At 40.6% G+C, this 24874-nt stretch overlaps 1 protein-coding gene across 1 annotated transcript in view; it reads right to left on the reverse strand.

The window, feature by feature from the left end:
* Nucleotides 1-24874, reverse strand: part of NOX3 (NADPH oxidase 3) — a 57490-nt gene that overhangs the window by 16935 nt on the left and 15681 nt on the right. Inside the window, 4 exon segments of the mRNA NM_001101833.1 lie at nt 9294-9453; nt 15925-16178; nt 17990-18082; nt 23054-23183. Of these exon segments, the coding sequence (NP_001095303.1) occupies nt 9294-9453; nt 15925-16178; nt 17990-18082; nt 23054-23183 (637 nt within the window).

Genomic DNA, 24874 nt, shown 5'->3' on the forward strand with positions numbered 1-24874 from the left:
AATTAGTCTTTGAACACCACAGCCCTCCTTTTGACCTGCCTTGCTCCCCATGGAAACAGAAAATCTATTGACTGAATTTAATACCATTCTTACCAGTGCACCTCCCCTTCCTTCTGCTCTCAATAGGTTGTTTCACCTAGGAACATTGATGGTGGCATTTGGATTAGAACAAACACCATTGATTTATTTTCTTTTATTTCCATTTCTTAAGGAACGTGCTTAAAATACATTCATGTAGGAAAAATACCCCATCTACTTTTTTAAAAAACTTGTCAATTTCAAATCCCGTCTCAATCATCCTTACTTGAAAAATGCCCACATCTTAGCTTCCTGCTCACACTGACCCTTATCCTTTCAAATAGAAATCATGCCTGTCCTTGCTTTCTTGTGGCTTAGCAGTGTGTCAGCGTTCTTAGGGCTTGCCAAGCCTTTTATACTTTTTACTTCCTTGTAATGGCTTTGTGTGTTTTTCCCTCTGTAATTGACTTATAGGTGACACTGGGCAGCTTTGGTGCAAGAGGCAATGAAGAAAAACTGAATAGGCTCAGAAGTGCTTCAGGCAGAAAAAGAAGAAAAGAGACTTTGAACAGAGAAAAAGGCTATTTACTTTGACTCTCTTTCATCCTTCTAACGGTGAGGGACACTCACTGTGAAGGGACAGGGCAGTTCTACTTCTGCATTTCGTCCAGTAGCAAGGACCTGGTCACCGGTAGAACAAATATCCCAAACAACAGGCTACCCCTCTGTGATCTTCCAACACTTACCCTTCCTCAGCCTCCCAAAACAAAAAGCCCTGAAATCAGTTACCTGTCTCAAGCTTGGCTTCCAGGGTTCTGCTGCTGATAGCAGAGGCCCCCAATACTTAAGGTTACTTTTTTTTTCTTAAGGTTACTTTTAAAAGAAAAGTTTTGTTAAACAGAGTCATCCTCAGTAAAGAGATGAAAGTTCTGAACTTTCATAGCAACAAAGTTCTTGCTTTTAAAGAACTCATCTCACACATTTCTGTAGACAAAACGGATTCCCAGATGCTTCTGGAGACCACTCCAGGAGTGTACAATGGTTTTAGAGAGTTCTCTGTGCATATGGCCTGTCTCAGGCCTTAGTGTCACATTGTTCCCAGCAGGGACCACCGTACCATCCTCAGCCACCCCCACCTCTGAGGATGTGGGTCTGGGCAACATGCAGTGCTGTGATCTCTGTGAGCACCACTTCATCCCTATGCTCCCTGCAGCTGGGCTTCTCTCTAAGAATTCTGCAGACTTGTACTTGGACCAGGTTAGGTTGATCTGGGACCAGAAGGGAATGGACTTGTGCTACTTTTTGAGAAATGATTTCAGAAAATGAAATAAGAATAGCTACTACTCTCCACAGATACTCCCTGTCTCATGGCCTGGATAGGCATCCCCAAACACAGGCGGAGGACATAACCACAAATATAATCTATATTTCTTTAGACCCCAAATAAATTTCCTGAAGATGGAATGGGGGCAAAATTTATTCATTTATATGTCTATTTATTTATGGCCCAGGACCTCTCCAAAGACAGAAATTTTATGTGAGGACACAGTTTTATGACACACTGTGGCACAGTAATTAAACACTGTGAGGCCCCGAGACCTCTAACCTGTCCTAGGCTTCCAGCTTCCAATTTTAAGGCTGGGTAACTGGGGGCACGTTTTTAAACTTGATTTAACTTGTTTAATCTCTTTAACAGATTACCATGTGTATAAACAAACAAAACAACCCTCCAAAACAACAACTTATGAGATTATGGTGAGGATGAAAGAAATGGTTCATGGAAGCATCTGGCACAATGTGTGACACAAGCATTAAGTGCTCAGAGCTGTTTGTTGTGATTGCTTCTCTCTTTGCTGTCGTTTGGAGGAGCTTACAGAATGAATACTACATGTTTATATTAGAGACAGCAAAGGGAATCATTTGCCTTACTTGGGGATCTGTGTTCCCACAGGGCACTTGTGAATCATACAGGTGGTGATCATTGAGAAGAGGTGAAGCTCAACTTTATTTCTAAGATCTGGGAACCTCAGGATTGATCATAAGGATGTAGTCCTGACAGAGGAATCCCTTCATTAGCAAAGTGCACACCAGGCTCTGTGTGTGCCATTTTATAGGGTGCCAAGGTTGACCTTGACCTCTACCGAGAAGAAGGCCAGTGGAGTTGCACTGTGACTGCTTTCTTCTGGACAGCACCTTCTGTTCCCCACAGTTATGAGCTGAATGTTTGTTATCATCTCCAGATTTATATGTTGAAACCCAATGACCCAATGTGATGGTATTTGGAAGTGAGGCCTTTGAAAGGTGGTTAGATTTAGATGAGGTCATGAGAATGGGTCCTCGGATGATGGGATTAGTGTCCTTCTGAGAAGAGGAAGAGACCAGGATCTCTCTATCTCTGTCATGTGAGGACACAGCCAGAAGGTGGCCATCTGCAAGCCAGAAAGAGAGGCCTCATTAGAACCCAACCATGCTGGCTCCCTTATCTCAGACTTCTAGCTTCAAGAACTGTGGACAAATACACATTTGTTGTTTAAGCCACCCAGTCTATAGTATTTCTGTTATAGCAGCCTGAACTATATGCTATATGCTAAGATATCCATGCCGTACAAAATAATTCTGAGCTGACAAAACCTTCAAACAAATAGGGTGATGGAGACTTTCCACTGAGGGAATTGTGGCCATTTAAAAAAAAAAAAAAAAAAAAAAAAAGAATTCTCCCTAAAAAGATAAAGACTGTGACTGATTAGAAAATATAAATAAATGTTTAATATCCTCAATAAATGGTAGCTATTATTGTCCTGGTTTTTATTTTGTTGTTGTTATTGTGAAGGTCTTCCTGAACGAATATAATAACAAACAAATTTTGGAGCAACTATTTCTTCTTGTTGAGAAACTTCCTTAATGTGGCTTCCATGTCCCATTTTTAAGGAAAATATAATTATAAAGTAGTTTTTCTGGTTAACCATTATCAGACTGAGACCAGTCTTTGTAAATCATTTTAGTCTCTGAAGTCTTTTTCTTTCTTTCTTTCTTTCTTTTTTTAAGATTTTATTTATTTATTCATGAGAGACACATAAAGAGGCAGAGACACAGGCAGACAAAGAAGCAGACTTCCCTTAGGGAGCCCGATATGGGACTCGATCCCAGGACCCTGGGATAATGCCCTGAGCTGAAGGCAGATACTCAACCACTGAGCCACCAAGTGCCCCTGAAGACTTTTTCTTTAAAAGTTCTTTAAAGTTAATTATTTCATGGCTGTACTACTGCTCTGCCCTGTGAGTGAGGGCCAACATCATTTGTGCCTCAGTTTGTTTTAATTATAGTTAATAAGACTTGTTGGACAACCAAAATGTTCATTAATAATAAAATCACTACATCAATTGTGAGATATCTATACTTTGGAATACTCTGAAGACAGTAAATAAAATGAAGTTGATCTATAGGTATTGACACCAAAGGTGCTCTAAGCGATATTATGAAGGGCAACAAAAACAAAACAAAGTGTATCTCTTTCTCTCCAACCATATCTCTACTAATTTGTATATAAAGTAACACACTGTATATGTGCATGGGTGCAAATATGTGGAGAAGGGATGGAATGAGACATGTTCCACTGTTCAATGGTGAACCCTTAGGGTAAGGTGGTGGTGGTGGTTAGTTTGGGGAGAAAGGCTAATGAAAGGAGATTTTTTTTGACTGAGTATTTTATTTGAATCTTTTTTTTTTTTTTTTTATTTGAATCTTTTACAAGGACTTTATAGTCTGGTATTCCTTGTGTGGCTAATAAGCCCAAATATTAAAACTATTAATACTGGTTACCTCCCCACAGGGCAATGGTGAGGCCTGATGCGGGACTGAAGTCTTTTGAGGCTGTCTAGTGAAAGATGGGAGGCACAGGTGTCTTCTTGGGGGGGGGGGGGCACATGTGGCTTCATGTACCCCAGTTCAATTTATTACAACACTGTCAGTGGTTAGCAGAGAGATGATCAATTCTAGGAATAGCCAGAGCTCCAGTGTGAGGGAAAGGGAAAGCAAATAATTTCTCAAACTAAACAGATTAAATTAAGTGCATTTTTCATTCATTAGAAAAGAGAGCAGGCCCTCCTTTGTTTTATTAATATATTTAAGTAGGGTATGGATTTTTGCCTTTCTTGGCCTCTTTGCCTTGTTCCCACTGGCCTGAGCTGTCTTTTTATTTGAATTATCTGTTTATTATATTAGGTTAAGGACCCAAGGCCATCTTGCATGGGACACACTATAAATACCCATTATCATGGTTATGTATTATTGAGGTGATGAAGGAAGACAATTTATGAAGAAATGCGATTATCTCGGTTTTTCTATAATCTATCTTATTATAGTCTAAAGATTACATATGCAGTGAGGAAAAGGAACCAAATCTTCCAGTTGGCCGTTCTCTCAGCCCTGTCTACACGGCTGTGACATTAGGGGAACTAAAATGTATAAGCCAATATATTTGTCCCTGCCATCTCCCCCTCCCCATTTGTACACACCTATTTCATTCATCATTTTGACAGTTTGCACAAGCAAACTGTCCTAATTTTTTTCAAGAGCTCTTTTCACAAATTGAGTGTGATGTGGAATTAATCATCCCGTTAGGCAGGCGTTGGAGGATGTTCATCACGATGGGGCATTTGCACCCCCAGCGCTCAGTGTCCTTTGAGTTGGATCACAGAGACGCCTCAACCACTCACGCCTCCTTCCCTCATCCCAAAGGAGCGGTGTGTGCTCATCTGTGTTCAACTAAGTGAAGTTTGGCTCTTACTCGTGTGTTGAAAATACCCTTTTCACATATTACAGCTTTTCCCCACTTTTTTTCCCCCAGCAAGCCATCATTCTACTTATTTTTACTTTGCCTTCTTGGGAAATTTCCTTCTAACCGCTTCATCCCCTCCTCCCTACCATCTTTAAAAATAAAAGATCGTTAGAAAGAAATTTTAAAACACCAGCTTCAAATAGAAAGTGCTACACATGATCCCAGAGAAGCAGCAGGCATCCTATTGGCTATTCTCCTGCATTTTAGAAATGTTCTAGAATAATATGGCAGAGGAGAAGGGTAAAGAGATACAGTTTGCAATGGTAGCAACTAAGAAAACTTTGCAGGTGGTTTTTTTATTGTAGACTTGCAACATCAGGCTAGTATGTAAAAATGTTCACTTTTATGCCAACTGGTCTCTTATACAGGGAGAAAATCCCACCTAATTGCAGTTAACTCTTTAGGCTTAAATTTCCAGCTCTGGACCCCTATGCTGCATTTCCCCTTTTGCTTATTACAGAAGAGAACAATCTGAAAACTATAGCCCAGATCTATAATTGTGAAGACATTGTTAGATAAATATGTACTGCTGTGCTCTCCTGCACTTTAAAAATTATATAGATGCCGACAGTTTCGTGGAAAGAGTATTTATATCTCAAACACATGTAGGCGGCCCTGACAAATATTAGTTACATAAGCCTAATGATAGCTGTACTCAAACAAATACAAAGTGGCTTTAAACCAGAAAAGCTTCTTAAACTTTTTCTTTTGCATGCAGCCTCGAAGCAGGTGGGTCTCAAGTGGAATTTTCAGCAACAATTCTCAATAGCATGAAATCTCACTTTTTGCATAGAAAAGGCCTGACATGGAAATTAGAAATGCATGCTTCCATCCTGACTTAGTGGCTAACCGATTGGGTGACTTTGAATAAAACACTTCCTAGCCTAAGTACAGATGCTGACTTTCACGGTCATATGCAGAGCTGGGAGTTTATGACTTCTCAAGTTATATTTTGTGATTCTATGCTTTTAGTTTTCTTTCTCCCAGATACCATTATTCTGACCTTCATTTTCAGTGGAACATCGCCCCAATATTACCCTCAGTTTCCGTAAGTTATAAAAACATTGTTGTTTTTTTTTTTTTAATTTCCAATTCCTTGGTTTCTGGTTTTTTGGGGGGGGATAGAGATCAATGTCCTGGTTTTATAGTTTTGTGGTAACTGCTTAACCCTCCCACTGAAACAGCCTTGAGAAACCCCATAAACAGAGTCCAGAAATAACAATAAAATAGTGAGGGAGGAGGTGGTATTAGGATTTTGTGGGTTTCTGTATAGACTCTGAGATGTTGTGGCTTCTTATAAGAATTTTTCCTATTTGTAGTAAAATAATTGGAACATATTACTTGAATCATAAAATTACTGAACAAATAGTCTTTTTGGTTAAATAAAAAATGGATTAATCTTAATAATCTAGAATTTTATAAAAAATTACATAGAAGCCATTTGTTCATTTTGGCATGTAGATATTTATTTACTCATTGATTTACTCAAAAATTATAGTGTGCGTGTGTGTGTGTGTGTGTGTATCTCATTATAAAGACACCCAAAGAAGTCATACTCAAGGAGCTTAGAATATATTAGGGGAAATGAAATCCTTTGTGAACATGATATAAAAGCATAAGGATAATAGATATTGAGAGAAGGGTGAGGAGTTGTAAGTCTGGTGTGAAGAGAGTGAGGGGCTTGTCATGTCAGTGTCAAAGGGCCTGGCACGTAGTAGGTGCTTAATAGATATTCAATGAGAAAATAACTGAGTGAAAGTGAGACACGCAATCCATCACCCATCTCCATGTGAAATATAACGTGACCTCCAATGTTGTGAAAACTATGAAGCAAGAAGCTGCTTCTGTGGATGGGTTTTACTTGGTAGACAGTGAAAGGAAAGAAAAAGCCTACAGGGGATTGAGAAGTTATCATAAACCATAACAAAGCACTGTCATGGGGTCTGAATAGATAAAAGAGTAGTTGCTTGTTTTGTCCTATTGACTGAACGTCTGTGTCTCCCCAAACTCATATTTTGAAACCTAATCCCCAGTACGATAATATCTGGAAGTGGGGTATTTGGGAGGTGATTTGTTCACACAATTCAGAATGGAATTAGTGCCCTTATGAAAAAGACTCTAGACCTCTAGACTTCTGTATCTACTTTTTCCTCATTGAGTTGCAAACTGTAAGTCAACAAATTTGACTCTTGCTGCCAAAAAAAAGAAAGAAAGAAAGAAAGAAAGAAAGAAAGAAAGAAAGAAAGAAAAGAAAAAGAAAGAAAGAAAAGAAAAGAAAAGAAAGACTACAAAGAGCTCATCCCCTTCTGCTATGGGAAATTAGAGCCAGAAGACTGTTGCCTATAAACCAGGAAGCAGGCTCGCATCAGACACCAAGTCAGCCAGTCATAGATCTTGGACTTCTTAGCATTGGAACTGTGAGAAATCCATTTCTGTTGTTTATAAGTGATCCAAGTCTATGTCACCATGATACAGCAGCCCAAATGGACTAAGACATTTTGTTGAACTTATTGTGGTATAGAAGAAAGAAGATGAGTGTGGATTCGAAGAGTCTGGATTCAAACTCTCATTCTACTATTTATCTCTTTATTAGCTCTCTGTGCTTTGGGTTCCTCAGTAGTAAATTGAGAATGTTACCTAACTGAAAGAGCAATTATGACAATTTGATAATATAACTCTATCATTCCTATGAGCTTTGTGATCAACTTCAGTTTTCTCATCTGTAAATGGGAATAAAAATGGTGAGTTCCTTAAAAAGATGATGTGAGATAGTATGTGTCAAATGGCTAACTTCCTGCCTGCTTTCAGTAGCCATGGTTTGATGAATCTAAGCTATTCGTAGCAGTAGTACTAGAACTCTATCTACATCTTTGGCAGCTATAATTAACTTTTATATCATTTTATACACATTTACATTATGTTATTTACACATCACATTATTTATTTGTCTTTATGTGGTATTAAAACTCCCTGTTGGATATGGACTCATTTCTCCATTGCGCAGAGCAGGAAATCCAGCTCAGAGAGGTGATCTGAGTCACTCAAGGCGATGCTTCTAGTGAGGGTGGAATCAGGCTGAGGCAGATTATCTGGCCAGGCATCCCTCTGCCTACAATACAATGGTGGCAGTCATATCTACCATATGTTGGTTATGTCATGGAAAGAGCCAGATGGATCTAAGTTTGAATCTTCATTCTGCCTTTTATTACCCATGTATTTTTAGGGCAGTCACTTTGGTTTCTCTAAGCTTCAGTTTTTTTATGTGAGAAAAGGCTTGCTACTATCTACTTTATAAGGTTGTTGGGAATTATAATGATCAAATGAGAGAATGTATGTCAAGCACCTGTCACTTGGAAACGCATGAAATGACAGTTGATTTTTCTCTTATTTCTTAGTTAGAAAAGCCTCAACTTTAGAGACCTTCTGGTATTGCCCTGAGTGCTTCAAAGGATGCTATTCCTTAATAAATGTTAGGGGCAGAAGGTTTCCATGACTAACTAAGCTTGGGAAGGATGAGTGAAACAAAACTGAAAGAGGTTCTTTTCTACAGGACTTATTTAATAGGCTAATAGATTATATGAATCTTCTAGAATAGGATTTGTAGTAGCTTAAGTCCTTTCAACCATTGAACTCTCTTTAGTGGACACATGACTAATGTTCATATCTGACTCACATTAGACATGCTAATCTAATCAACTGAATTCCTTTGCTAGATGAGGGAACTGGAGCCAAAGTGTGAACTGGAAACATGGTAGGATCAGGCCTAGAACCAGGCTTGCTTGACACTCCGAGTCCTCCTGATTTGACACCACTTGGTATTAACACAGCTTCCTTTCTCCTGCTGCTCGAGTGTCTGCTGCTGGTCCTCAGAGGGTTAAAGTATGGACCATCTTCATGTAGGACAAAGGATGGAAGGCAACTATGGAGGCATCTTGTCAGAGAACAGACAAGAAATGTCAAAAGAGATTCAGAGCTTGGCAACACCAAGTAAGCAGGCCACTGAATCCCAACTGTGGCATTTTTGCTTCTTGTTAAGATCCTGAGTCCATGAAAGGAAGATGCTGAATTGCACGCCTGCAGCCATAGTATCAGGCGAAAGAGACTAAGGGAAAGGCCGCCTGTTAATATCACTAACTGTAGCCCAGTCACAAAGCCATTTGCAGCCTGTCCATATTTTACTGACATGAGCAATTACATGTCCTGTAATGGCAATGAAGCAATAAAATTTATGTCTTGTCATCTTTAACAAGATTAGACATAACCCTTCTCATAAATGTAATACCGAATGGAGATTTTTAAGAACATAAGTATAGTTAAGGATCCTTGAGTTTATCCCTCATAGTTAATTAAAATCCTCCCCAAGAATTGGCAGATGATAGATAGAAGGATGTTGAACCTTTTAATCCATGTAAGTGTGAGCTAACGATTTTTTCCATACCTTGCTCAGCTTCAGCTGGGTTTGTGACTCACATTTGTACCATATGGATTTCAGAAGAGAGGCGAAGGGAGTGACCCCTATTCCTGCAGCGATGCACACGCTCACTGGATAGTGAAATACGTCCGTCAGGGTGGTTCCAAATGGCCCGTCCACGGCCAGCCTGCAATCACAAAGTGCGGCCCTGTGACATCCAGAACGCTCTGCTCTTGAAAACAAAGCGATCCTCAACCGCTTCTTATAGGATGTGTTCAGAACTGTGCTTGAGGTTGCCCTGTTTGGAGAGCCTGGACTTAGCATAAGGAAGTAGAGGCCTGTCTCATAGGCATGAGGGTGGCCAGACAGGCTGGTCCAGGGGCCATTTGTGGAAGGACAAAGCCTGGCTTTTCTAGCTTGAGCTCATACCTCTTCCCATGGGAAGCTCTTTTTATTGATCTTAGAAGCTTGTTTTGGCTCCAGGCATCATGAAGCCTGGTAGAAGAGAGCTTTCCCTTCCCTTCCCTTCCCTTCCCTTCCCTTCCCTTCCCTTCCCTTCCCTTCCCTTCCCTTCCCTTCCCTTCCCTTCCCTTCCCTTCCCTTCCCTTCCCCTCTCCTCCCATCCCCTCCCCTTCCCTCCTTTTCCCTTCCCTTCTTTTTCTGCAGCTGCCATCAGAGACATAAAGTAGAAGCAGAAGGTGGGGGCAGCCTGAGTGGCTCAGTGGTTTAGCACTGCCTTCGGCCCAAGGTGTGATCCTGGGGTCCCGGGATCGAGTCCCACGTTGGGCTCCCTGCATGGAGCCTGCTTCTTCCTCTGCCTGTGTCTCTGCCTCTCTCTCTCTCTCTCTCTCTCTCTCAATGTGTGTGTGTGTGTGTCTCATGAATGAAAAAAAAAATCTTAAAAAAAAAAAGAAGCAGAAGGTGGTTTAGAAGGCTTCCCCGTCCTGTTGCTAATGTTCTTCTTTATTTTTACCTATTCATTCTCACATCTTCGTATATTCATATAAATTTAATCTAATAGAAGCCATTCATTTGGAATAACAATGATTTGGAGATAATTTGTCAGTTATGTGGAATTTCCAAAACTTGTTATTTTTTATTTTTGTGAAGGCAAAATCTGGGTTTTTGGCACTGAAGTTTTATCTTTGCTTAGCAAATTTTTCTTTGTAAGGATGAAGCATATTTATTGAATAAATATGATGGTCTTTCGTGTGATCCAGAATAGAGGGGCCCCTGGATTCTACTCCATTTCACACCAGTTCTCCACACTGGCTTTTCTTTTATTTCCTAAAATACAGAGTACCTCCCTTCTGTCCTGGGGCCTTAGCATGTGACAATCCAAGTAACCAGAGAATACTCTGTCTCAATTCCTCCCCTCTCCCTGGACTTGGTTAACAGTTACCCTTTCATTAGATCTTATCCCAATCATCATTTCCCTAGGGAAACTTCATGGACCGCCTTAGAGTCGGCTAGATCTCCTCATATAATTTATAGCCCATGTACCCTCCCTCCGTAGTCCTCGTCACATTTGTAATTTTATAGTTTTTTGGGCGCGTGTGCATGATTTGATTTGCATCTGTCTCGATTACTGGACCACAGATTCTCTGGAGGGAGGAGCTAGGTCTGTCTTTGCTCCACTCAGCATCCCAGTGCCATGCGTACTCTCTGGCATGGAGCTGTTCAATAACAATTTGTTGAATAAATTGTAAAGGGAATCTTTAAAATATTTCAGTCAGCAGAATGTATTAAATAACCTCAACTATTCCAAAAGCACACATTTACATATGAACAAAGATATGCTAATTAAAAGGCTTCTAAGTTATTCATAACCATTCCCTAAGGGATATCTGTTGAAGGCACCGGAGGTTGGCCCATTTGGGCTTACTATGTGTTCATGAAAGTTCAATTGGGTTTTATTTTTAAATATTCCATATGCCAGACCTCCTAATAATTCAAATTAACTCTTCTCAAGTTAATCTTAATTAATAAGGCTTTATTACATATTGATATATGGAAATGGAAGAATAAAAATAAAAGGTCATTAACCAGAAAGGGTTAGTATCTCAGCCCACTGTAGATTAGTTTATAAATAATTAGATAAGGGGGATCGAGAGAGAAAAAAAAATGAAAGTGTCCAAGGATTAAAATGTCTTACTGTTAATTGTTTTTATAATTAGTTGTATTTGGGATTTATTTGACACTGATTTGAAAAGATAACAATGAAACCCAAGGAAGAATTTTGTCATATAATCCTACAGAAATACATAATAAACCCATTTCCACATAATTAGAATTGAGGATGTAAGCTGGAAAAGGCAGGAGAAAATATTTCATCCAACTTCCCTGCTAATATAGTAATCCTTCTTTCCTCAACCTGTTCTGATGTTAAATTGCAGTGCACCTTGTCTGTGTAGGGACAGTTCAAAGCAGGAGATAGTTTTTCTCATGTCTCACTGAAATCTGTCTTCTGACAACTCACTCCACTTGCCTTCCTGAGAAGCACATACCGGGTCTCTTCCCTTTCTCGTCTCAGGCCTTTAAGTGGTTGATTGCAGGTATCATGACACCCTGATTGTTCTTCCTTGAACAAAAATGTCTCCATTTCTCAAGACCTCTCACAATCCTGAATTGGCTTCCTTTGCACAAATTCTTGTTTATCTAGTTCACTCAGCTACTTCCTCTTTGATTTGGACACAGAGTTTAATGATGCAGCTTAGAGAATGATTAACCTTTCCAGCATTCACACTGTGGCGGTTCCTTTTTGCTTAGAGTCACACCCATCCACCTCATCAACCTCCAACCTGGACTGTCTGAACCCACTGCCTTTGCTCGCCTACATGGTCTTCCTGTCGATCATCACTTTCACTGACATCTCTGCAGTAGGTGACCTTTCTTAGTTTGCTCATAACAGTAACTAACCTTTTTTACTATGCAATATGTGGAGGGCTTGATAAGGACCGTCACCTTGAATCCTAAACAGTCTTACATACTATTATTATCATCTTTATTTTATAGGTGAGGAAACCGAGCCATAGGGTTACATACATTCTCTAAGATCACACTCAAAACTGAGCTTTAAATCCAGGCTGTTGGATATTGGTGTCCTTGGCTCTGGGCAGCAGGTTAAATCACTGAAAACTCTAGCATCAACTCTGAGAAATTCCTCCATTTTACCTCATAAAGCAAAATCTTTTATTTTTTTATTAAAAAATATTTTTTAGATTTATTCATTTGAGAGGAGGGGGAGGGGCAGAAGAAGAGGGAGAGAGGGAATCCTCAAGCAGACTCCCTGCTGAGTGTGAAGGCCCTCATGGGGCTTGATCCCATGACGCTGAGATCATGATGTGAGCTGAAATCAAGAGTTGGGTGCTTAACTGATTGAGCCACCCAGGTGCCACTTTTTCCTGGGGCTGGATTTGAATCCTTTCTGGGTGCAAAACAGTGGAAAATTATAATGTTTGCTCCCATGTGTTTGATTTAAGTCAAAATCAAAACATTAAGAGATAAAATGATCCAAGGAAGTCCAATAAAATTCTGATTCTTCATATATTGAAGTCTTGAATAAATTGTAGGGTTTTTTTTTTTTTGTTCTACTGTTAATACATATGCCTACACATGTACAGAGGCAGAGGTCAAATGAATTTAACAAATGAAGGGAAACTGCACTATTTCCAGCAACTCATTTTTATTCATTTGATATTTATTACCAACTAAGAGAGCCTATTCTAGACACTAAAGGCAACAAAATGAACCACATGGATAATGTCCTTTTTCTTATGGAAATTCCATTCTAGAGTGGGAAGATACATGGTAAACAGATAAAGGAACAGGTAGGTAGAAGGTATGGAGATGATAAGTACTATGTGGAAAAATAAAGTAGAACATGGGGCAAAGGGATTACTGAGAGTCAGGTGAGGGTCATTGTTTCAAATGAGGCAGAAAGGAAAGACCTCCCTAGGAAACAATAGAGCAAATACCTGGGAGAGGTAAGGGAGCAGCCTAGCAGAGATCTGGGGAAGAGTGTTCCCTGTGGAGGGAACAGCACTGGTAAAGGTGCTTGGGAGAGTTCTTGCTGTAGGAGAAAGACAAGGAGGCTGGAAGAAGGGCTGAATTCAAGGAGGGAGTAGGAGGTGAGGCAGAGGAGCCCAGGAAGTCCTGAAGGTAGGGGAGAGGGTGTATCATGTCAGGTTGTGAGCTGAAAAGGCACCCCAAAGATAGAAAGCATATTGACTACTGAGAAACATGTACCAAGTTCTCATGGGGGTATTGACTGAAATGCTAGCTGGTTTGTGAAAGGCAAGGTTGGTTGGTAGACCAGATAACTGTATACACTAAGAGTAGAGACCAGGCTAGCAACGGGATGAAAGTATTGATCTTGGCCATGCCAGAAGGAGCACAGTGATGTGTATGTGTCTAATTTTATTCCTGATTTTAAGCATTTTCACTGCATTCTGAATCTTAGAATTCTGTTACAGTGCTTCCTTTCCATGATTAAAAAGAGAAAGTCTTAAGTGGAGTAGTAGTCAGGGGTTGTCATCTGACTTGGGGCCTGATCTGAACACATGACACTTACATTTGGTTTGTTATCACTCTACTTTTTAGTTCCAGTGTTTGAAATGAAGGCATGTGACTCTTCCTAGCCACTGAACACAACCAAGCCCAGTGCTACAAAGTTACAGTTCAGTGTCTATAGGAGGGAGGAAAGAGGGACAATAAGCTGATTAGATTCTGTGCCTTACATTTATTCTCATGCCTAGTTTGCTACCTGTAAATATTTGTTAAAATAAATGAGTTACAGACACCTGGGTGGCTCAGTGGTTGGATATTTGCCTTTGGCTCAGGTTGTGATCCCAGAGTTCTGGGATTGAGTCCTGCATCGGGCTCCCTGCAGGACCCTGCTTCTCTCTCTGCCTATGTCTCTACCTTTCCTTTCTTTCTGTGTCTCTCATGAATAAATAAAATAAAATAAAATAAATGAGCTAAAGCACCCATACTGGGTCCAGGTATTCATTAATTTCTTTATTAGATATTTACTCTGTATGTAATACGTGACAGACACCGTTCTAGGCACTGGACATAAATAGGAGGACGGGCAATGCCTTGCCCTCAAGAAGTCCCATTCTCAGCATGTCCTGAAAGTGTTTACCACCAAATTTCTTATAGCAACGGCTGATGCATGGTGGCTCCTGACACCTTCCAAGGATAGCAGAAAAAGGAATCTCTTGATGCTTTCTTTGAAATATCAAATTCTTTCAAAATACTTTCCTTAACACTTTTTGTGTGTATTTTCCTGGGGCCTTAAACATGGGTCTGGCCTGATTATTGGGTAATCCTGCTGTAAGAGGGGGGAAACAACTATAAGCCATTATTTAAAGCCATTGCTAAAGGGAGCCAAAGAGCGGCAATTTACACTGGGACATCTGTCCTGTGCCCAGGCTTGTCTGAACAGGATGTTGTTGTGGATTGAATTGTGTCCCCCAGTTGCTATGTTGAAGTCCTAACCCCAGTAGCTTAGAGTGTGACCTTATTTGGAAATAGAATTGTTGTGGGCATAATTAATCAAGTTAAGATGTGGTCATACAGGAGGCAGGTGGGCTCTTAATCCAATACGACCAGGATTTATAAGAAGAGGCCACAGAGACACAGACGCAAGAGGCGAGAATACCATGTGATGACAAAGACAGTAACTGGACTGCTCAGCAGGTGCAAGCCAAGGAATGTCCCAGATTGCTGGCAAATCCCCGGAAGTGAGGAGGGGTCAGGGCAAGATTCTCCCCTTAAGGTTTCACATGGAGCATGGCCCTGCTGTGGTTTAGATTCAGCCCCGGGAGTCTCCAGAACTGTGAGAGAAGACATTTCTGCTGTTACAGGCCACCCAGTCTGTGTTCCTTTGTGACCACAACCCTAGGAATCGAATACAGATGTCACAGGTGCTCCTCCCTCCTTCCCAGAACAACTCTCTACACATCGACCTTGCAGCAAAGTTGTATCTGCGTGCAGGTTGATGCTGATTCTGTTTGGCCTCTCGAAGTTCTAGAGAGTGGAGGCAGTGTTTTGCCATCTCTGTATTCCTGGCATACGGTGGAGGTTAAGAATACTTGTTGCACACACACAGGCAGCACTGACTGATTGAATGGCACATCTTTCTGGACCATGAGGTCATTTTGTCATCCTCTGAGCTTCAATCTGTAATCGTTTAGCTCTTTCTCCAGTGGATGGAGCCTGCCAGCCTCACTCTGACTGTAACGCATCGTCCTTAGGAAAACCAAAATGACAAATATAAAGACCTCAGACTGCAACAGCAAAAAGTTCACAGGGCTGTCTTACTCATCGCAGGCTGCATATAATTAGCCAAGTGTTGTTTTGGAGCTGAGAAAGCAAAATGCTCCTTCCTCCTGGATCACTGCCTGCCTTTGTTGAACATTTGTGTGTGTGTGTGTGTTTTTTTTTTTTTTTCAAGAAATGTACTTGCTTCTACTGGAAATCTACTAAATTAGACTTTTAATCCTTAAATTTAGGTCCTTAAATTAAAAAAATGGATTAAAACTTGCCATCTAGAATAAAGATATTGCTGGATTTGGTAGGCATGTTGATGCCCTAAAATGCCTTATTCGTTATACTATTCTAGCTTCTCTGTAAAAAGGAAATGGACTCCAACCTTGGCAGGCTCCAGGGTTCCTTCAGGGCTTGTCCCTCTGCACCAAAGGCCTTCCATAAAGCTTCTGTCCAGTCCCCGGCTACCCGGATGTGCAAACTGAAGAAGTCTTCCTGAGGGGCGGAGGTGAGGGTGAAGGGGTGCCATTCCAGCCACGATATGGATGGGCACTGTACCAGGACGTATTGCCCCGGTGCCATTTTAAAGTTCCGCTTTTTCATGTGAAGTTCTAGAACTCCAGACGGATGGCTCACCACCTACATCAGAGCAAGAGAGTCGTTTGTCTTTTTTCTCAGGTTAAGGAAGAAGACGATGGCTTTGGTTCCATCAGAGGTTTTTAAATTTTAAAATCAGCTTTTTAAAAAAATAATTTGCCTATGATATGCTATTTGCTATGACCTTCCAAGGATCTCTGCCATCCCTTTTATATCTGGCCTGGCAACTCCAGCAAGCATGAAGTTTATCTCCTTCAGAGTGCAATCTGAAATTGGGGTAGCTGCACCCAGGTGCCATGTGGTGTCTGACATGTGACTTAATGCGTCCAATGGCCAAGCTCTTGCTAGCACAGTTAACCAGGACCAAGAGAATAGGAGCTAGTCTATCAGACATTGCACTTAATGATGCTTAGAGTTCTTAAAATACTCACCGAACTCTCTCTGTGGTTTAAAAATGTGGGCCCAAGTGTGTTACCGTTTTCAACGATCTGTGTCTTTTCTCAATCTCTGGTTGATTAGCCCTGTTATTTTTTTCATTCTAAGTGGAAAACAATCTTCAAATTCACTGAAATGTTTCGTTTTGTTCCGTTTTAGTCAGGTCTCATGCACTGTCCTGCTCAGGCTCTAACTTTTAGGTGTAGGGAAGTAGCAGGCAAAGACTCATGGCTTTTTTTAAGCGCCTTGCCACGTGCTGCTTATCCAAAGGGAAGAACTAATTTCCCTTCTACGATTTCCATCTAGTTTCCTGAAAAAAAATCTTTCTAGGCCCATGTGTCTTCTTTTGTGGCAGGAGGTGGAAGGGAGCAAAAGCAAATACCTAGATCCTGTGACAGTATTTTTCCATTCAGGAGAGAATCTTACAGCATTTTAATCATTAGTTCTGTTTCCCATCTCCCTACTGATATTTGTTCTGATTCTGCTGTTAAATTGTCTCCCTAGTAACAGCTCTAGTGGATTTCCAGAAGTTTAACTGTCTCGCTTTTGACATAGCCTGATATCCTTTGGTGCTTAACTTAAAAGCAGCAACACGGAAATAGCTTAAAACAGAAATATGAAGCAATTTCTATGCATCTGCTTTCATGAGGACAGTTAAGGGGATAGAGTATTCTGTTAATAATATATTAGCAGTATAGATGTGGTTAGCGGAGCATTTCTTCTTGGACATTTAAAACACCAGGGGCAAGGTATTTGGTATTTTTCAGTTTCCTGGACCTGTTTTCTTAGTCTAGCTACTCACATCTTCCTCCAGCATGCAGTAAAATTAGAGAGCTTTGAGGAGGGCTGCAAGTTTGGAAAACACTCCCCAGAGCCCTCATTCACTAGGAGGGGGCTCCGTGGAGTCCCTCCCCTCGAGCTCTCCCTCGATCTCTGAACTTGAGGTTGACCTTTCCCTGGCTTCTGCTCAGTAGCCCCAAGTGGGAATATGTGCCCTTGAAAATGCATGTCTATTATTTATTCATTTGAAAAATCCCTGTCTTTATGTGCTGAAGGAAGTGATTATGCTAGAAGTTACCAAGAGTAGCATCAAGCTCACTCAGTCTCCATGCCCCCCCCCCCCCCCCCCCCCCCAGCATCCCAGTGAGAAACCAAAATAAAGAGAAAAACAGATGATTCCTGGGCTGCACCATAACCTTTATCAGAATTCTGTGTACCAGTCTGGAGCCCTGATCCCTGTCTTCAGTAAAATTAGTCACACTAAAAGACGCACGGGATATAAGCAATTATTAGAACAGAAGATGGGCCTTTAAATTACAGACAGTTCTGCAATAAAAATGGCAAATTAAAAACTTGGGCTAATAAAAAATTTTCATCTACACTCAGGCTTTTATTCAGACATAAAGCTACATGCATACCTTGGTAATGACAACTTCTTGTTGAAACCGCCAAAACCTAATTATTCTTTCACACGCATATAAGACCACAGGGCCTAAAACCCATTTCCAAGCCTGCAGAGAGCAGCAGAGAGAGAGAGAGAGAGGGGAAAAGGAAATGAAAATAGAATCCAAATATTTTCAATTTGAACAAAATCAATACATAACATGATGGGATTCAGACATTTTCCTTTAACTTTGGGCCAGTTATCAACAATAAAGATACCTCCTTGTATTAAATACTATAACACTCAATTATTCCTTGAAGTCTACAAGCTTATTTAAGAGATTAAACTCTTCTGTATTGGTTTTTATGCTTACTTGATCAATGATGCCTTTATGTAATTAGAAATAATTGAATTTGCAAAGAAATAGGAAAGCAGATTGATGTTTACGTTACATACAATAGGGTCATAAATGTTCCCAACTCAGCCAAAGTCAAAGGCTTACAGAGCTACATTCTTGAGCCAAAACAGAGAGAATTAAATAAATTAGAGAGGATTTAAATTTAAATAAAGAGAGAGAATTAGGAGAATTAAATAAAAACATTTTGGGCAGTAATTTTTTGGGCCAACAATGCGTCACAACTTGGGGGGCTGCCTGAAGAAGCACCCACACCCACACCCACATACACACACACTCACACATGCATGCATATCTAATGTCGTCAAGAATAAAACATAAAGGTAGTGTCTCAGAACTCTAAACATAGGTTTACAGAATCAGACCAAAATCATCTTCTGGACAATTGTGACAATGAAGGTTTCCAATTCTTAATAAATCCCATCCTATGTTAACCTTTTATGAGAATAATCTCTATTACTGATGATCAGTTTACCAGCAGGGTAGTCTTGTACCAGTGGCTGTGAACAAACATAGGGTGTCCTCTTAACCTGGGAGGGAAGGAATGGGAACTTAAAATGAAGACTTATACTAGATCTGATACCAAACAGCCCTACAAGGCACGTGGTTGGTATTCTGTTTGTTTTACAGAAGAGGAAACTGAGGCTCAGCGAGATTGAACAGATTGTCCACATCACAAAGGTAAGTAGGTGCACCAGAAGAACATGACCCCAGAGGAGTCTGAGAGTCTGACCGCCTGGCCTGTGCACTTACCATGTAATTGTGTTTTTTTCTGTCCAATGCTGACATTAGTACTGACCCTTGTTTTACAAAACATTACAGAATGGATCATTCATTGAATTTTAGGATGTTAAGGGTTCTTTGAAGTCTCATTTAATTCTTCCTTTAAAGAAGAGGAAAACCTGGCTTCGTGGGAATGAGTAAAGTTGTGTCGGGAGACATAATTCTGTCCTGGGGAGCCATGACTGGAACTCAAGCCTTTCGCAATTTCCCTAAATTCTCTGCTTGGGATTCCAAATGCACTGTGACCTTCCTGCTAGCACACTACCTGAGGAGCTGGAAGGATGTCTCGCTCTTATGAACTCATGTTCACTAAACCCTTTTTGGCTGACTTGCCATCTTTGTTGTTCGTTACTCTCTTACCCATTATCCTGTTTCATGTTCTGTTGATGGGTCACAGCCCTTCAGTGTTATTTCTACTACTGTAATCTTTCTTGTTTATTTCTCTTTTGTTTACTGCTGGATCTGTTTGCATGGCATCTCTTCTCACCTATGTCAACCCTCCTTGCTTTTTCCCTGGGAGCCTCTTGTGTACCTGATAAAGGCTCGATTTATGCAGGCAACACAAAACAATTTGACCCCCTTACTCTTCTGCCTCATGTTTAGAATCGCAGCGAGAAGAAAGTCTTTTGTCCACCTATGCTGCGGGTGAGGCAGTATGATGAGTGGAGTAAGGGAGAAGATAGGAGGGGGTAGGCATGAAGGATGAGGTTGGACCAGGGGAATGAATCCTTTGGTCTCTTATGCTTGAATGAACCACAAAGTGTTTTGAGAATTGGTTTGGATATTTACAGAAATGAGAGCAAGAATGCAATTCTTTCTATGTAAGCTTAGAGCGATATTTGGAAAAACAGTCACATAGTCTCCATGTACTTTTACAAATAATCTTCCATGCCCATTTTAGAAAGTTTTAAACATCACACACTTCATTTTGGTGGTGTCAAATCAGTCATGGTCTCTGATTCTTCCATGTTGATAAAATAGAATGGATTATTTTTCCTTGTACGGTTAGTCAGGAAGGAGAATGCAAGCTATTAATCCTTGGCTCTATTGCTAGTGTATAAAATGGCCAGGAGGAGAAAGCCCAGTTTAGTTATACTGTGATATTCCTGGAGCCTCTAGAGGTTAGGGAGTGAGGGATGAGGGTGGCCAGAGGTGAACATTATGTTGTTCTGAAGCAATGACCGGGATGGACAAGAGTAAGTAAAGACAGGAGGCCATGTCCCAGAGCACGGGGAGCCATGTGTGAGGTAGAACCTGAACTGAATCTCAGAAGACCTGGCTTCTGGTCTGGGGGTTACCATCCCTCCACCAATGCCTTGCAGCAAATCTTGGGCCTTTTTTGTTCAGATTTTCTGTTTTGTAAAATGTGAGAGTTGGAGAAAAATATTAGTTGGGTTTCTTTCAGCCTCTTAAATATTTTAGCTTTATTCATGGAGGTAAATATAATGTTAGGGGTATGTTCTCATAAAGAACTGCAGATAGCAGGCAAAGTGAGGGCTGGGAGGAGGCCAGAGTTTCAGAATGAATGTTGAAGAGAGTAGAGATGAAAGCTCATGGCCACAGAGTCGAAGCTCTGGGTTCTTGATGTGACTTTCCTGGGAATGCCCTTGGTGATCACAGGGAAGAAACTAAAATTTGGGCCACAAGTCCTCCATCTATTAAGTAAAGGGGCAGGGCTATTTAGTGTCTACATTTCTCTAATGCTAAGATACACTATGGCTTCTTTATTTTTCCTTCTACAAAAATACTTAAAAAGTCATGGTACAGTGAATATTTTATGAGAGAAATAAAGTTACATTGATTTAAAAGCTGCAATAATGAAACTTGTTTCTTCCATTTTCGCTCCTGGTTTTTCATTCCCATCACAAAATAAGGACATGCTGGTTCTGATTTTATTTTATGTGTGTGTTTATAAATGGCCTCTTTTTCTAGACAGTAAGATTTCCAGGGGAAGGAACCATGTCTCTGCATCTTGTGTCTAGTGCGACCCCAAGCACGTACCAGCCGTTTAAAAAAAGTTTGCTTCACTGACTCTACCTCAGTTGAAACTCCCTCTTGTACTGTTGACATCATGCCCTAATAATTTATAAAGTGTTAGCTTTATTATTATTATTATTATTATTATTATTGTTGTTGTTGTTGTCACTTGTTGATGTTGTATTTAAGTGAAATAAGGTGTTTCTTTGGCTAAGGAAGACTAGATTTCTTTTGAGAACAGTGTCCATAAGCAGCTCTAGCCTCTGGAGCTTTGTATGTGTCTGTGAGTCTGAGACAGAAGGGGACTGAGGGTATAATTGGTTCCCTTGATCAGTTCCTTGTCTACACGGTGATGTACAAAGCATTCTCTATCCTAATATGGGCGGTAGTGCATCACTGAAGGTGAATTGATAAATGTTCTATTGATGAAAGTACTATGAAAAGGCAGTTAGGAGAGGCAAAGAGGAAATGACGAGTAGATGTGGTGCAGTGAAGTGCAGGAGCCCTTCCTTGTCCTTGGGATGCCTTCTGGATTCAGTGTCTATAAGACATCAGAGAGAATATTGTACATTCAGCCAAGCAGTAATTGCACAGCCCACACATGCTTTGAATCAGGATCCATTAAAAATAATGAGAAAGAGTGACAACATGAGTTTGGGTGTGCAAGGAGGTGTAGCAGGGGAGAGTTAACAGAGAGATGGGTAAGTTCCCCCCTTTTAATAATAATTAATGTCAGCATACACTGCTGGAGCAGGCTCTGGTCTGTATTCATGAGGTGTGGGAGAGTATTGATTTTTCTTTTTTTTTTTTTATGGAGACGCTGTAGCTGAAGATTTTAGAGAGGCATCCGTGTTCCTCATTAATATGCAGGCTGGGTCGTGGCTACCGATAGTTGAGTTTAAGACATAGACAATCTATACTGACCATTAAAAGAACCACAGTCTAATGGGCACATCTATTCCAGTTCTCTCAGTTTTAAACATTCCTCCTGGCAGTTTTCACTTTTAAAATCCAGTGCTTGACGTAATATATTTGAGGATTTTAGAAAAAGTCCATCACTATAGTCTTCATAAGTTGATGACTTCATTTTCCGAATCCCCAGTATTTACATACTATTATCCCATTTTTAATGACACATATTTTAATGACACTGTTTCCTTCTAGTTTTGATCTGCTGGCTTCATTTATTTGCTTTTGTGCATCACCCAGCTGCTCCAGGGTTTGCATTGTTCGAAGAAACCGAGGAGAACAAATAAGGTCATTATTTCTACTTACCTATACCACAAACTGTAATGATGACAACATGCCCGGGAAATCTTATTTTTGAGATTTTGTGGACATTATCATCTACTCTAATGAATTAGGTCTCTTTTTGTCTAATGTCATTATTGCAGTCATGACAGCTTAATTAGGATAGGAAGTAAATGCATTTACTACCCCACTTTTTTTGATCCCCAAAGTTGTAGGATGCAAGAAGGCAAGCTCAATAAAGAGGGCAAGCTTCTCATTTGTTTATTGCTTAACGTTTGTTGGAGAGGTGGTGCTATTAATTCCCAGAATGGAGAAGGCAGTTCTGCAGGGGGACAGGGAGCAGGGCTTGCTGAGCAAAGAGAGGGTGGCAGGCCAGAGACATGGTCAGTGCTTGCAGTGCTGTGCATTCCACCGTGACAGACATCCACATTTAACCGTGAATGGAAGAGCACATTTCAAAATGGACAGAATGCTTTTTGGCAGTAAACCTCTTTTAAAATGATCCATAACTAGATTTCTCCATTAGCACACTTAATAAAGAGTAGGCTTTGTCTAGTGGTGACATGGGTTGTTCCTTTCTCAAGCACATAAAACTCTAGGTTTTTTTTTTTTTTTTTTTTTTTTTAATGATGGAGACAGTTATTTTTACAAAGCTCTTGGGTTCAGTCTTACCGAAGGCTCCTTGCCAGAAAATTGAGGCATGGGGCACTGGGCCATCTTCTGCCATTGAGCATGGTGGTCTCTACAGAAGGTGACGTTGTGCAGCAGCTGACTCTCAGGAGTTTGGCCTCGAACAATCCGACTTGCCATTAAAACAAAACAAAACAAAACAGAACCTAAAAATTTAAAATTGATTTTGTGCAGTCTTGTGATACCACAGATATATATTCTACACTGGGCTCTGGAGTAACACTTCAACTGTCTTGAAACTCAGGCTGTCATTCATTTCTCTCAGTGTCTTTAAAAATAGGAATTTAAGAAGCTTCAAGTAACTTTGAAGATCCCAGAAAAGAAGTGCCCCTCTGCGGTATCCTGTGTTAAATTGAAAGTGTCTATATTAGAGAATTCATAATGAAGGGAAATTGTTTGAACACATCCTTTTGTAGACTGTTGAATTTAATTAGGTTACATCTCGTCCTGATTGCTGATTCGGGCTAATTGGCTAACTTTGTACTATTTGGGTCTTTGGCAGATTTATTTAACTTCTACCCTTATTGGTTTGTTTCTGAGCACCTAGAAGTTTTCAAGTGAAGAAGTCAGAAGAAGTGCCCAGAATAATGATATATTTCCCCCCCCCCAGTGACCACTAGCAGGCCTAATGTTTGACAGGGTCAAAATAGGTCAGTGTGAAGTGCATCCTCAGGACCACATTGATGAATCTGAGGATGAAAAGGAAGTCTGCCTTCATGAATGGAGCACTGGATCAAGAGTCCTGTAATCCTGCTATGTTATATTTGCCACGAGTGCAATACTGATTGACCTTTGATAGGTCGCTCTGGTATAAGTTCCTCGGTTTACCCATTGGTGCACTGGGCTACAAAGCATAAGAATGAGGTCATGTAATCTGGGAGTTGTTCAATTCCTAGATGTTTATGAATAAAACACATTGGCTTATTTTTGAAGAACATGGTACTCACAGACTGAGAGACATTAGCATCACACGTGCTCACGTCCTGCGTAGCCTGCAGAATAGCAAGTCCCCTTTTGCATCCTTGGACACTAGGGGAGGGAGCACCTGTGCCCCTGGGGACTCCAAACCTCCACCTGGAGAGCTGACACTGCGGCCTTTGTCCCAGTCTGTTTTGTGGAAGTCATCCAAAACATCCCTCTGAGTTCGATGAGCATAGCTATCTGTGAATCTCCCTTGAGCGATTGATGCCCAGAAATGGGAAGGGTGAATAATAAATAGGAACCAGAGGAAAAGATTCTATAACTTTTAACACCTTAGTTCTCAAGCTCTAGGTAACATTCTCCATATTATCTGAACTTCAGGACATTTCACAAAGGCAGTATCTTTTTAAAAATTAAAAAAAAATATGTCTTCATCTATGCTATCCCATAATAGAAAGATTAGTGGGCTTTAACACATTCCAATAATCCTACTTTACTTGGCATTTTGTATAGAATTTGCAAATTACTTTTTGCTGTAAACAGTAGCTGTAGAATACTTCAAGCTGAGAAGATTAAATGAAGCCCTTATCCCAAAATAAGCCTTTCAACTAAGTTAAAATGACTAAAATATTTCATCTTATGAAATGTTATTTGGATATTAAAAAATATCTCCAATGCAACACTGGCCCATTGAAATCCTCTTGTGTGGATGCAGGATGGGGCGGGGGGGTGGGGAGTTGCGGGGGGAGGGGTGCATGCATGATTTTTCTGACGAGGAGTTCCAGACCCATGTGGATGATGAAGAGCCTCTTAAAAGTGCTACAGGGGTTAGTGTCCCTGTAGCAGGAGAAGAATCCAGAGAGAAAGGGAGGACTGACAGTC

Source organism: Canis lupus, chromosome 1 (assembly GCF_011100685.1).
Source record: "Canis lupus familiaris isolate Mischka breed German Shepherd chromosome 1, alternate assembly UU_Cfam_GSD_1.0, whole genome shotgun sequence".
Lineage (NCBI taxonomy): Eukaryota > Metazoa > Chordata > Mammalia > Carnivora > Canidae > Canis > Canis lupus.